Source organism: Rhodnius prolixus, unplaced genomic scaffold (assembly GCF_049639745.1).
Source record: "Rhodnius prolixus isolate KJV_2025 unplaced genomic scaffold, Rpr scaffold_12, whole genome shotgun sequence".
NCBI lineage: Eukaryota > Metazoa > Arthropoda > Insecta > Hemiptera > Reduviidae > Rhodnius > Rhodnius prolixus.
In genome coordinates, this window is record NW_027411635.1 from 3,112,391 (window position 1) to 3,124,451 (window position 12,061).

Genomic DNA, 12,061 nt, shown 5'->3' on the forward strand with positions numbered 1-12,061 from the left:
CTTAACTGTGGAGGACAAAGCGATTTAAAAGTGACAAATTGCGATTGTAGTGAGTGTTAACGTTCAAGTGGCAGATCGTTTGATGCTCTTGACTTACCAGATACACTACTTGTTAAGAATGGAACGAGCAGGACTCTTTATTAAAACAAATTTAATCTCATTTTTCTTCTTTACTATACAGATGCAAGATGGATGTAGTTACCAGCCACTGTGCATTAACTTACCAAGTCATCCTCCATTAAGTACAGTATATAAAAAAAAATAGCTAATTCATTTTACTGGCGTTGAAAATGTTTTTTATCACACTTTGCGCATGCGCTAATTTTCCCTCCACTTTACTATACCTGGGTTTTCTTTTGTTTCCACCGCTTAAGTAGCCTGTTATTTCTTAGCGTGTAATGTGATTTGGAGTTATAGTTTTTGTGTGGACTGAATGGTTAATAAAATGAAAAAAATAAAAATAAAACTGTCCTTATTAGGGCAAAAAAAAGACATGAAATCTGTGTGTATGTGTACGTGTGTACAATTCTAATTAAAAAGAAGAATTCGGACAAGCAGAAAATTAAAAATACTCTGTAAACGTAAATGATATTTTGAAAAACGAAAGGTAAATTTTTGGATTAGGTACAGCTTCAACATTGGAATGAGCAACATTATTAGGGGTCTTATTATTGGTACAGACAAAATTTTGATTTTTGTTTTCGGTTAGTTGAAGGACTTAAACTATGTTTTTCAATTGCTGTAAATTTTGATATAGATGGGTGCCTTCTTTTCAGTAACTCTGCTGTGACATCTACGTATGCAGGTCATATGCCGTGACATACAAGCACTGCGTTGTAGCAGCCACCTTGATTGAGTGTTTTGTCGGATACTTAATTCTAAGATATTTATATCTGTTTTATTGAATATTTGAATTAGACATATCTAAGTAGTGTTAGACACTATTTATTTGAGATATTGTCATTACCGCTGCCTTGGAAGAGGTTTCTTTGCGAAAATATTGCTGCGAACAAACCTTTCTCCTTGCCTTCGCGCTCGCCTGCTGACTAAAGGTTAGCACTGATCTGAGAATTTAAAGTTCCCCATTGTTGTTTTGCTCCAGATGAGCATGCCGAATAAAAAAATTCGGTAATACTGGCAGGTGTCCAGTGAGCTCAAACACGGAATCCTTTATCGTTCTCCGTAGTGGCCCATTTGCTCGTTTCCATTTCCTGACTCTGCGGAAGATTTGGGATGACTTTACAATATTTTGAAACCAGTCTCTAAGCGTCCTTTTTTATTAAACGATCTTGGATCATATAGTTATCACCCCCCTGTTTAAATCGAGTCTTTTGGTGTCACTGATTTTCTGCTTTATCTTAGAGAATCCTAATTTTTCATACTAGGATTACAATTTTACTAGGCCGCACTGTATGCTAACGTGTGGCGCTTCTTCCAACATCGCCGCTTCGCCCCATTGTTCCCGTCTTAAAATCATTGTATCATTTAGAGAAAATGATAAAAAACATTATTTTCACTCAAAGGTTTTTTAATCCAACGCCCGCCCGTAGAATCATCTCCATTTTGCACTGGAAGACAAAGACTATTAGTTTTTGTATCTCTCTTTTCGCTTCCCATAAAGGAAAATGCATTTGTTAAAATGGTCGGTATCATGTTCTCATTGGTGCGCCAGGGGTATATGTCTTAGAATTCAACGAAAGTTAAGCCTGCAGTTGGTGAGTCAGTGGTCAGTAAGTAGATCCTATTTGTTGAGTGTAGTTTTGTCATTTAAATTGAATGTCATTAAAATGGTCTTTCCGAGGACAATAATATTTGTGTGTGACAAAAATGTTCTGGTGTGATTTTGGCCTTAAGATAGATAGGTTGCTTAAGTCACGTCTTACAGCTTTATTATGTATTCTGCGGAATTCAGGGGTTTTTTTGCCCAATTATATCTTTAAGTTGTATTATAATTTTATGTATGAACAGGGAGATAGCATCACCTAACAACAGAATCATAATGAAGAAGGCAAGCATCCGTGTCAAAACGTTTGCAAATTATTTTTAGTAAAAAAAAATCTTTCTCAACAAAATATGGGTTATATTCTAATAGCGTTATTGAGTGCCGTTGGATCATTAATCTCTCATGTAGAAGAGGATAATAATAATGCTATAATCGGAATGCCCAGTCATTTCGAGATTATCAGAAGAAAGAATCGAGCTGATCTTCTGGCTAAGAGACAAGGATATAATCATTTCTAGGGGCAGAAATAGTGGGTATATAGTCGGAGCTGGCGTTTAAGCGGACCTGTGTCCGCTGCGGGGCCTAAAACCCATGTCAAAAGGCTATTCTCTGAGATCCTTTCTATTAGAACATTCCTTCTAATGGTCATCTCTCAATAAGAGCAAACTAATGAGCTTAAGAATTCAACCCTAATTTTCAGTCAAAGTAATCGAAAAGAATAGATTGAAACGAATTCTCTTTATGTGTGTGCTTACCGCAGAAAGTGCAGGTTTAATATTTCGTTCAGGCACCATCTGGAGATCTCACTATAAAGTAAGAGTAAAAATCAGTTATCAGAAAGGGCTATTTTATTATATCGATATTTTTTCCGATTATCAAAAAATAGTAAAAACCATTTTCTTTAAACTTCTTATTTATACAAGTACCACTATGTTTAGAACCAACTAAATTTTCGTAAAAACTTAAAGGTTAAAGAAAATTCGATTTTTAAGTTCGGTTACAGAAAGTAGAATGTTTCTACACCAGATTTTTTAAAATAAAGTTCCCTCTCCCCAAAATGTACGAAATGAGCAATAAAAATGTGTTCGCCAATGAAACGTCAGTTGGAACAGCGTTCTCTCTCACAACACAATTTTAAGGCGATCGTGTTAAAGTTTTTTTTGCGATTACATTTTTATGGAAGTGCACGAAATTGGAGAGTATGCCCACAGATTCTGAAAACAGTGTTTTTAAATTACGTTTCAATGGGAAAAAATCGCTGTCAGTTTCATTATTATTGTCATTCGATGGGTTGGATCCGAAAGTTCCCTGGATTCTGTGTATAAGAGTATATCTTTCCCAAAGAGAAACTGAAGCCAAATCTAAGGGCAACAACTCATACCTGCGGCTAAAATAAAGATCCTAAACAGGGCTATCTTCTCAAAGTCGAAAAAATTTGTCTCCTGGCAACTAAGCTTCGTAATACTTCGTGTCAGCTACCATTTCAAAGAGATGTGGATTCAACAATAGGTTCTAGTACTGATACGTTTATAACAGAGTGGCGGATTGCTTGGGAGGGGAATTTTTCTTTGGGATTATTCTAGCAAAAAATAAATAAGATATCCTTAAATTGTGGGAGGCTATACTTTATTTTTATATAAAAAAGCCTGCAGTCATCTTGTTCCCAGAAAGTAATAAAATTAAATTTTAAATACATTTATTTTTTGAAAACGTGAACCGTATGCTACGCGGTGTCAGGGTGTGCCTTATTTCCTTGTTTTCAGGTTGGTAGAGCTGGTGGCATGGAAAAGAATGAAGGAGTAGGAGGAGTTTTGGCGGGAACAACTGGACTAGTGAGTGGCGCGGCCAGGTCGCTGGGTCTGGCCAGGAAATACACAGCGCCACCCAATCCTCAACTTCCGGTCTCAACGCCCTCTGTGCAGCAGGCTGCACAGCAGCCATTACAGCAATCGCAGCACGTGGACAACAAATCAACCACACAACCGTCCCAACAACAGCAACCCACAAACAATGCACCCAACTTGATGCAAAAACTGACGGAGATGACCGGAGGAGATACATCGGTCGATCATATTCTTTCCAAGGGCAAAGAGTTGATTTTCATGAAATTTGGCCTCGGCAAGTGATTAAGCGAATATTTTCATTTATTATCCTTATCTTTTGGCATAATACGAGTCGAATTTTTATACACATTCAGTTAAACAAATTAAATACGAAGGTATCAGAATCAAATTCCAGCAGGTAATTTAAGGAACTTACCAACAAACCAGCTAGCAAGTTCTAACTTCCTCAAAGACTGATACTTATGTATTCTAAAACTTGTAGCAAGATAGAGCTTCAGGAATACTGGACATTCATTGCCCCGGCTTGTTCCAGCTACATGGCCAATCGATGCTTGCTGGTTCTTGTTGGATGGACAAAAAACTGGAGCTGGCCAGGTCAAGGGTAGGTACGCAGTTTAGGGTATCTTTCAGCCTGAGAGTAAACTACAACTCTCAAGACACATTGAGCCCTTCACTGTTGTTTACTAGCTCTTGCTAAACGAAAAATCTATAGTTGGACCAGGCTCTTGCTCATCATCACTCATAGGGAGCAGCAACAATATTTCTTAATGTCCTTCGATGATTACGTGCGCCTTGATTCTGCTGCCTCATCTGTCTTGCAAGAGAGCACCCAGTATCTTTGCGCTTCCGAACGAGATCTACTGTAGCCTCCGACCTCTTTGCTGGCTAGTGCAGTTCCTGCGATCTAGTGGCAGCACACGCGGTCAGCAATGAATTTTGAACTTGTCATCAGAGGTGTTGCAAGTTTAGTGTGATCACCTTTTTTACACCAAGCAAGTTGGAAACAAGTTGCATGTTTCTGCAGCTAGATTAAGACGCCATCAAAGTATTAATATAGAACATATTTAAAGCATATCTATGTGTATAACTAAAGAGACATGTCTTCCTTTTCTTGTGCATACAAATTGTGTGACCATCTCTTCAACTCTATCATAGATCACTTTGTTTATGTATTGTTCATCTATTTTGTAACTGATCATTTTGCATCTACTTGTCATGTGGTCATGATTTGTTTGTTTTTAAAAAATAGTTCTCATTCTGTTGGTTCTAAACCAGCAAGGTATGTGCTTGCAGAGAAGTAGAGCACTTGAACAGCCTGCACCCATTACGAGCAAGGTTCCATAATCAATACAAGTATGTTTTTAGGTTGTAGGCTGGATATCTGTGCACAAATACATTGTCAACTCTGTTTTGATGGCAGCCCACAGAAGAACTACAGACCGCTCCCTATACCCACACTACAGCTGCACGTCTTTTTCATCAGCTTCTTCAGCTGCCTTTCATCTGGGTACAAATCGTTTTCACATGTAGCCCATCTTACTCCATAGAATTTAGATGGAGCCCCCCAAAAAGATGGATTGTCGTTGCAGTTTAAGGGCTTTCGTTAACCCTCGCAGAGGCGATGGACGTAGAGCGGTGTCACTTCTTCATTCAAGCAACACTTACTGTGTTCACTACGGACCCGTTACGACTTTTGGATTTATGGTCTATGCTTTCCTTCTAGAAATTAGCTGTCATTAGGTCCACCTGTATTTTGCAGATGGTGAGTCTGAAGCTACGACCTATTTTGATGGGTATTGTCTCATGGCAATAAACTACTTAATCTGTGATTAGGCTATTCTTAGCTGTATTTTAAACAACAGACACATAAAAACATTCAAAAGAGATTTTTGTATGTTGGGATAGCTAGGCGGTTTGAAAGCACTGAATTTCTCCATCTTCAAACTCGTGCTTGATTGTTCTAATTGACCGAAGACCTATTTGGTAGGATGATCCACTAATCTAATTTTAACTCAAATGGGGATTTTTTATAATGTGGAGGTGGAAGGTTGTTTACGCTTTATTCCTCTTCATTGGCTTGAGCGTGATGTGTTCCCAGCTTCCAGGTGCGGTCAACTTTCAAGCTTTCAAGGAGCATAGGCATCCTTGGAGATGGTCAGTAGTGTAAGGTCTAACTTTGCGAGGGTTCTTTTTTCTGTAATTTATAGCCCCACAGTTCTGTTAGGTCTCATATAGTCCTAGTCCAAATCTAGCTGTAACATAATATCTTAATTGCCCAAGTAGGCCCGATTTCATACCCAGGTGAGGTCAGCTGAATATGCTGAGGCTGCAGTGTATATAGAGTAGATTGCAATACAGTCCATGGCAGGTTTAATGGTTTCCAGGCACCTGGGGTAACCTGGTGCTGGAGAATCAGATAACTTTTGCAACTATCTAGCTTTTCCCGGAGGTAGCATAAATTTCCAAATATTTCTCTATTAACAAACTAATTCGGACAAAATGAACAAATCCTGGCAATGCAGAAATCCTGTTGGATATGAGCCAAATATTTTATTTTTTAAAAAATAATCTTTTTATATGACTGTATTCCTTTTGTTTGTGTAAACTACAATTAACTTTATACTTGGAGTTATACTTGATCGACTCGAAAAATACACAAACCTTTCCAAAATATTACAATTTAAATAAAGAAATTAATAAAAACTATCATTGCTTCTCCTGAAAATACCTGCTGCATGAATCCAAGCTACCAAGTTGCCTTGTAAATTATTATAAAGAACGATGTTTTTAAACAATTAATAACTGTTAACTGAACATTGCGCACTTCTTTTCATGAATCTGGGCTGAGCTTACTTTGATATTTCCTAACAAGAAATTTTTAAAAATGTAATGTTTATCTTATTCTAATAAAAAACAAAAATATACAAAAAAAAAATTCTAATCTGGAAGAGAACACAAGAGTTAATTTAGAACGTCATTGGGATTTTTTCGTGTGTAAAATACTCTGATTCAGCATAAATGAAACCAACTCCTATTTTGTGAATCACCCATAAGAAGGTTTTACATTTGTTTAGTGTGCTGTGACAGACAAGTAACTGTGTCCAAATCTCAAACAAACCCCATAACTTTTATAACTTTTTCTTTAAGGTCTAAAACATACAGTTCAAGTTCAAGTACAAACAGTAGCGTGGTTTAGGATGTAGCCAAAGTAACTCACCAATCGTCATTCAGTGAACTTGTTTAAAATAAGTTTAAATACATTTTTAGACGGAGGATTGTTACCGGGTGTACATACAATTAAAAGGAAAAATATGTTGTATACACTTTCACTTATTTTTCATTGATTTATTAGTTATAATACATTTTCTCTAAAATAAACGGCTTCTTAGGGAAATGAAACGTTCTAGAATTTTCCATTAAAATTATTATTCAGTACAGAATTTACATGAATGTTTAAAAAGATATCATTCAAGAGATTCACACTTCGGACCAAGCGATTTCCTTCAGCCTAGAATTTCAGCCAAGTTTGTAATTTTCTTTATTATAAATATATGTAAGTGAAAGGCCTATTACAGTAAATTAGCGCTTTAGAAGGAACTCTATCCACCTCCAATCTAGTAGGTTGGAAAAGTGTTCCTTGTAGGTCGAATTTATCTTACAAAAATGTTTCAGATAAACGTTATAGAAATTTTTGAATCTGAAGAACGAAGTTTTAGTCAACTTTTATTGAAAATATTCATATAAAGGAAAAAAAATCCATCAGCAACCTTCACAGACACTATATTAAATAGAACTCGTGTAATAACAACCATGTTCAACTAATTAGTCCACATTAACCGTTAATTTTCTAAAAAATTCGTTACTTTTGTATTGAATTAGATCTGGTACTGTACGTGATAAAAAAGTAGTCTTTAAAATGAATCCTGTATAGATAGAAACATGGCATTTTCATCACTTATTTTTGTAGCAAAACTTACTAACATGTAAAGCATTATCATTTCCAAAGTTTATCTCTTGTCAGCATGCTGTTTCGGGGCATTAGGTCCCATCTTCAGCGTCCATTCACAAAGCGATCCTGGCTAACCGAACTCCAGTTGGCTCTGGGTCCGATAATGTTCAACTCAAGTGTAGATGTCTGATTTAACTAGGAAGAATAAGTTTAACCGGTCTCTTATTGATCACCAAGAAAAGGTGTTGAAAAAAAAAACAAATCTTTCAAATCATGTTTGGTCCTCTGAGTAGCTCTTGAATAAACATTTTGGACTAATTGTCAAAAGATGTGTGACTTCTTTAGTGGTTAAGACATGTTACGAAGGTAAAAAAAGTGGCTTATTATGCTGACTTCTTGCAGGTCGTGTAAAAGAAACCTCTCATTTTTTCATAGGGTCTGGGATTTATCCCCACTAATGCTTTTACGATATCACCTTCTCTTGTCTCAATATGCCAACGTCTCATAGCGATTGTATTTCAAACCAGCAAATTATCAGAGAACGTCTTAATTAAGACAGTACCTTCTCAAATCCCAGAATTCGTTGTCTGCTGGAGGCTGTGTTCAGTGAGTAAACTTTGTGTCCGAATTCTCACCTTTTTTTGTGTGTGTTGAGCTTCTTTGTAGTTCTCACTTTAACTATAAAAATTTTGGATTCATACTTTTGAAAGAACCCATTATTTTCGACACAGTTACTTCTGTGGCAGAGCATTTGCACAGGGTCGCCTAACATCTTGGGTTGTGCCAGGCTTAATGAATATTATGTGAGGGTATAGAGTGATAAACATTATTCGGGTTGTTGGGCTCAGATACCCACACAGACGCTAAGATATGAAGAAACTGTAAATCAAAGGTTTAAGAGTTGCTATAAAAAAAAAAGTGGGCACCTAATGCCTCGTAATTTCCATTTGATATATCTGTTTCCCCTAGAATGCAAATTTTACTAATGAAAAAATTTAACTATACAAGAACAACAAATCAAACTAATTTATACAAAAAAAAATTTAAAATAAATGTTAAATGATAAAAAATGTAAAATTTGATCCAATTGTCTGTCATTCTTAAAAAATTAAAAATAAAAATCTGCCATGTCTTTAAAATACAGAAATTTATAAAAAGTTTTAACACAACTTGACATGTAATTGTTAAAAAATAAAAATACCACAATGCCTCTTTGTAAAATTGATTTTTATCATTTTGGTATTTCAATATGTATAAAACTATTTGTAAATTCGTTTTAATCAGAATATATCATGTATAAAATGCAATTGTTCCAAAGCTTCTGTAAAGTAACTTTTTTAAAGTTAAGTTGTAAAGCAAGAGAAATAAGATTTTCTCAAAATTTTTACTTTTTGAGAATTTTTTTAAAATAAAATTAATAATGCTAAATTTTTTTCATACAGTTTTAAAAATAAAATAAATGGAAATCTTTGAGACTGCTGAATATTTTTTTTCTTGGTGTAAAAATATTTTACAGAAAGTTTCTTTTTAATTTTTGAAACTTGCAATTGAGGAGTTATATGACCAGGGGCATAAAAAGGGAAAACTAATAAATTTGCATTCGAAATTTCATTGTGATGTAGTTGTAGCCGTAATTTATATCAGAAAAGATTTATGGTGGGAATACAAATAGGATTTTTTAATCTGAAAGGAATGCTTTGAATTAGTACATTAAAACATGCAGCAAAATATTTTTTAAGTGTTTGCAAATTATTATTACAGCATTATTATCATTATTAATCCATTATTTCGGTCCATAGATAAATTAAAATTGTAAGAAGCAAAATATCTTTTTTAAAACGTTGAACAAATATTTCATAAGATTTTCCTTGCTGCCAAAGGTTAAAAAAAAAAACAATTGCGCCATGGTATAGTTTTCTTTTCTTTTTTTCTGCTTAATAAACATTAACTTCTCACATAATTGGTTGTAATAGTAGCTAATAAATTATTTATGCACTAAAAATCAATAAATGGCAATATAATATTTTGTAGCGGAGGGGCTACTTCCTAAGAAGTAACAAGCTATCGATAATGCGAGGCTTGACAGTGGAAGGTTACAAGTGTTTCGTGCTATCGATAATGTGAGCTTGACAGTGGAAGGTTACATTACAAGGTGTATTGGGATCTGTAATAGTTTTGTGTGGTTGTGTCGTTTTTTAAGTGCAGTTGTAATTACGGTAAATGGTGACTCCGACGTGGTTACGATTTAATAACGATTTATTATTGATATTTGGATTGTTTCTTTTTATTTGTGTTTTTTTGCCTGCATTTAATCATGAGTAGGAAAGAGGAAGCAAAAGAAGTGATCATGGCTTTTACCCCTAATAGTGAAATTCCTCCTTTTTAGAAACCCGATCCAGGACACTGGTTTTGTTAAATGGAAGCAGTGTTCTCACATTGCGGTATAACAAATAGCTGAACCAAATTTCAAAGTTATTCCCCAGTTTGACAAAGTCTTGAACACTTATTCCCCAGTTTGAATTCGACGTACTTCAACAGTTAGCTGATATAGTCAAACACCCATGTGATACTCCATACGAAGATTTAAAGACTCGATTAATTTGTGCTTATGCCGAGTCTGAACTTAGAAGGATTCAGTAATTTAATTTGTGCTTATGCCGAGTCTGAACTTAGAAGGATTCAGTAATTATTAAAGGGCAAGCAATTAGAAGACGAGAAACCGTCACAGCTCTTGCGGCAAATGAAGCAACTAGCAGGAGATGCGGTAGTAGAGTTAAAAAACTCTGTGGCTCCGTTATCTCGCGAGTAACACACAGACGATCCTCTTGTCCTAAGGACATACGGCTGTAGCGGACAAAATTCGCGAAATTGATCGCCTTAACAGTATATATGCCGTCTCTACAAACAGTAGACTGGAGCATAAGATTGAGAAGCTCACAGAACAGTTACTTGTCCTCTAAAGATTGACCAAAGCTGTCAATGTCCTACTTACCCATGCGCAGTACCTAAGGATCCTGCCTCGTACACAAGGTGCCATTCATAACAATTCTTGCTTTTTTTTTGTAACGATACATAAAGTTCATCTACGCGCTTCTGGAAGCACATTGTCGAATTACTCCTATAAATGATAAAGATTAACGTTCCAGAAAACGGGATTGTCTCATGAAAAGAGATAGATGTACCATTTCGGTTCCTTCATTTGGCAAACCCACTTAGATTCATGCTGAAAGTAGTAAGATAATAAAACGCATCATGTGAACGAGCCTATCTTTTCCATTTACAACTGAAAATTTTTATTTTTGGAGATATTTGTGTGTTGTTTATTCTAAAGTGTTAATATATACGAGTATATTTACGGAACACAAAGTATGCAGAACGTTATTTATTATTTCACGGTTTCTCTAATAGAAATTTTATTTTCCTCTTAACCACTTATTAATTTGAACAATTTTTATTTGAAGCAAACAGGGAAAGCCGGATTTACAAGATATAATTAATTAAGATGGTAATTTGAATATTTATAAATAACAGTATTACAATTTACACATACTTTTACATAATCAAGCGTGATTAAATGAAAACCTATTTCTGAATATCGTTATCCAAGTTTCACTTCTGTTGAGCAGTAAACAAAAACAATATAAAGGTAACAATATATTCTTCAGGATTAAAATGTTGTGTATAACTTTGGTGAATGTACTTCAACGTTATGAGAAACAGGATCCTTGAACATATAACTCCTCATTATCAAAAAATTTAACTACTTTTAAACTTGTAAATTTATATGAATATTAAAGAAGGTGAATTTTAAAAATGCAATTCTGTGTAAAGATATTAATATGTTGCATTCTAAAAATTAAAAAAATAAAAATAAAATGAAAATTAAATAAAGTTGATAGCCAACAGTATTTTATATATATAATTATTTTTTTTCATTTTACTAAATCATTATTTTTATTTATTTAATTTTATATTAAAGTGATTATTTCTATTTTTTCAATTTGCATTTTCCACAGCTGCTAGTATACATATATGTATATTTTTATTTATGTTGTACAGTTTTTGATGACTCTCTTCTTGATGAATCTCCACAGAACGTTGTCGTAATTGATAAATGAGACTTTTGAAGGCCAGACGAAAGGAAACAGGTGCATTTTTTTTTTTTTTTTTTAGTGCATGCAAGCCTCTTCTAATCTCGAGGAAGGTTTTGATTCAGCTATTCATGCACTTGAACCGTTAAGTGTGGTGGTTATTTGTTCGGTTGCCGTGCATTCTTTTTGATACCTCTCCTTGCATTTGTGGCACTAAAGGTAAGTTGGTCATCAGTTACAGAACCTTGGCCGAAGAAGAAGATTTAGACAGCTTTCTTTACTCTGGAAGGAACTGGAAAATATGCTACATACCATAGAAATAGAAATTGTTGATCATCGAAAACTGCGCAAAAAAGTGTAGTGTTGTTAAACAACCAACTTTTTGACAATTTTTTTTCTCTTGTAAAAGATAAAATGCTCAAATTTTCTTGCAAGTAAAAGGCATATCCTCGAT

The 12,061-nt window shown here is 34.8% G+C and overlaps 1 protein-coding gene across 2 annotated transcripts in view; it reads left to right on the forward strand.

Annotated features, from left to right (window-relative positions):
- Nucleotides 1-11,424, forward strand: part of LOC141461622 (RIMS-binding protein 2-like) — a 91,789-nt gene extending 80,365 nt beyond the window's left edge. For both annotated transcript variants that reach the window (XM_074142790.1, XM_074142791.1), the window contains one exon: nt 3,487-11,424. In XM_074142790.1, the coding sequence (XP_073998891.1) occupies nt 3,487-3,849 (363 nt within the window). In that variant the 3' untranslated portion in view covers nt 3,850-11,424. The remainder of the gene's footprint in view (nt 1-3,486) is intronic.
- Nucleotides 11,425-12,061: the final 637 nt, after the last annotated feature.